At 43.8% G+C, this 1,920-nt stretch overlaps 1 protein-coding gene across 1 annotated transcript; it reads left to right on the top strand.

The window, feature by feature from the left end:
* The first annotated feature begins 483 nt into the window (after nucleotides 1–483).
* On the top strand, nucleotides 484–1,422 carry LOC109261439 (putative olfactory receptor 2B8). Its single transcript, XM_019439992.2, has one exon. It carries the CDS (start codon nucleotides 484–486, stop codon nucleotides 1,420–1,422), a length of 939 nt encoding a protein of 312 aa, XP_019295537.2.
* The last annotated feature ends 498 nt before the right edge of the window (nucleotides 1,423–1,920 follow it).

The raw sequence follows: 1,920 nt of genomic DNA, 5'->3' as shown, positions 1-1,920 counted from the left end.
TGCTTACCCACTGAGCCACTCAGGTGTCACCATATTATATTTTAATGCATGTGTGGTGTGTGCAAATCCAGTTGTGTAGAATCATGAGACACATGTTTACAATAACATCTCTCCTTCTCCCTTACACATTTTTACATAACTTAAATCTGCAACATACATAGATTTTTATAGTACTTCAAGTTCTAGTAAGTGCAGACTGGTACGCCTTATATTCCGTTGACTGATGCAAACAAAAGGTCCATTATTTCACTTTTCTGTAATTAAATATTAATAATTAACTTTTGGCAATAATGTGAAACTATATTGGTATAAGCTATGTCAATCAGGGAGTACATCATTTATTCACGTTATTGCTAATAAATTCCATGCCCTTGTCTTTTCATAAGATCATTTCAACCCCCTACCAAGTTGTTTTTATTTTGAAGATTTCTTTTAAAAATTGCTAAATACTTGATCTTGACAGGAAACATGTGGTAAGAAAAGATGGACCAGAAAAATGGAAGTTCTTTCACTGGCTTTATCCTGCTGGGTTTCTCTGACCGGCCTCAGCTGGAGCGAGTCCTCTTTGTGGTTCTTCTGATCTTCTATCTGCTCACCCTCCTGGGAAACACGAGCATCATTGCGTTGTCCCGCCTGGACCCACACCTGCAGACTCCCATGTACTTTTTCCTCTCCAACCTAAGCTTTCTGGACCTGTGTTACACGACCAGCACTGTTCCTCAGCTGCTGGTTCATCTCAGGGGAGCAGACAAGTCTATCTCCTTTGGTTCCTGTGTAGCTCAGCTGTTCATCTCTCTAGGTTTGGGATGCACAGAATGCATTCTGTTAGGGGTGATGGCATTTGACCGCTACGCAGCCATCTGCAGGCCCCTGCACTACACAGTGATCATGCACCCCCGTCTCTGTGCCCTGATGGCTTCTGCATCGTGGTTCATTGGTTTTGCCAACTCCTCGTTGCAGACAGTGCTCACCTTCTTTGTACCACTTTGTGGGAGAAATAAAATAGACCATTTCCTTTGTGAGGTCCCCCCACTGCTCAAGCTTGCCTGTGTTGACACCACTGTGAATGAGTCTGAGCTCTTCTTTGTCAGTGTGATCATTCTCCTCATACCAGTGGCATTAATCACGTTCTCCTATGGTCGAATCGTCAGGGCAGTGTTAAGAATAAAGTCAGCCGCAGGACAGAGGAAAGCCTTTGGGACATGTGGGTCCCACCTCACAGTGGTTTCCCTTTTCTATGGCACGGCGATCTATGCTTACCTGCAGCCCAGCAACAACTACTCCCAGGATCAGGGCAAGTTCATTTCTCTCTTCTACACCGTTGTCACCCCCATGGCCAACCCCTTCATATATACCCTGCGGAACAAGGATGTGACAGGAGCAATGAGGAAGGTGTTCTGTGGGGGCAATGACTCCAGATGACTGGGGCAAGACCCTCTGATGGAAGAATTTGAGTTCAGAGTCTTTATGCTTTTGTGTCCTGCACGTGTCATACAACATTTCCCCTGACAACTCTCAAGGGGATTTTGTTATCTCCTTCTTTCATGCAAGCGAGTGTTCAAACTCTGAGTTCATGGGTACATTGCTGCCTCCAGAGATTCAGATTTAGAGCATCTGCATCATATTATTATTTCAAAAACCTCCACAAGATTTTGTTATTTCACTCCCTTTTGGGAGCACTATTTCTTTCCTAATTGCAAACAGACATCTACACACATATGATAAAACCACAGCCAATAATAATATGTACCACAGATACAGTGTCAGAAACATTAATATATTAAAGTTGTTTTAATGTTTATTTATTTTGAGAGAGAGAGACAGACAGAGAGCAGAGTGAACGAGAGACAGAGAGCCAAAGAGAGAGACAGTCCCAAGGAGGATCTGAGCGGCCGGCACAGAGTCGGATTAGGGGCTGGA

This window comes from Panthera pardus, unplaced genomic scaffold, assembly GCF_024362965.1.
Source record: "Panthera pardus isolate Hobbes unplaced genomic scaffold, ASM2436296v1 HiC_scaffold_277, whole genome shotgun sequence".
Taxonomy (NCBI): Eukaryota; Metazoa; Chordata; class Mammalia; order Carnivora; family Felidae; genus Panthera; species Panthera pardus.
This window is presented reverse-complemented; position numbering and strand designations above follow the sequence as displayed.

What these genes read in the sequence shown, in the direction of transcription:
- LOC109261439 (XM_019439992.2), top strand. Translation starts at nt 484, where the DNA reads ATGGACCAGAAAAATGGAAGTTCTTTCACTGGCTTTATCCTGCTGGGT.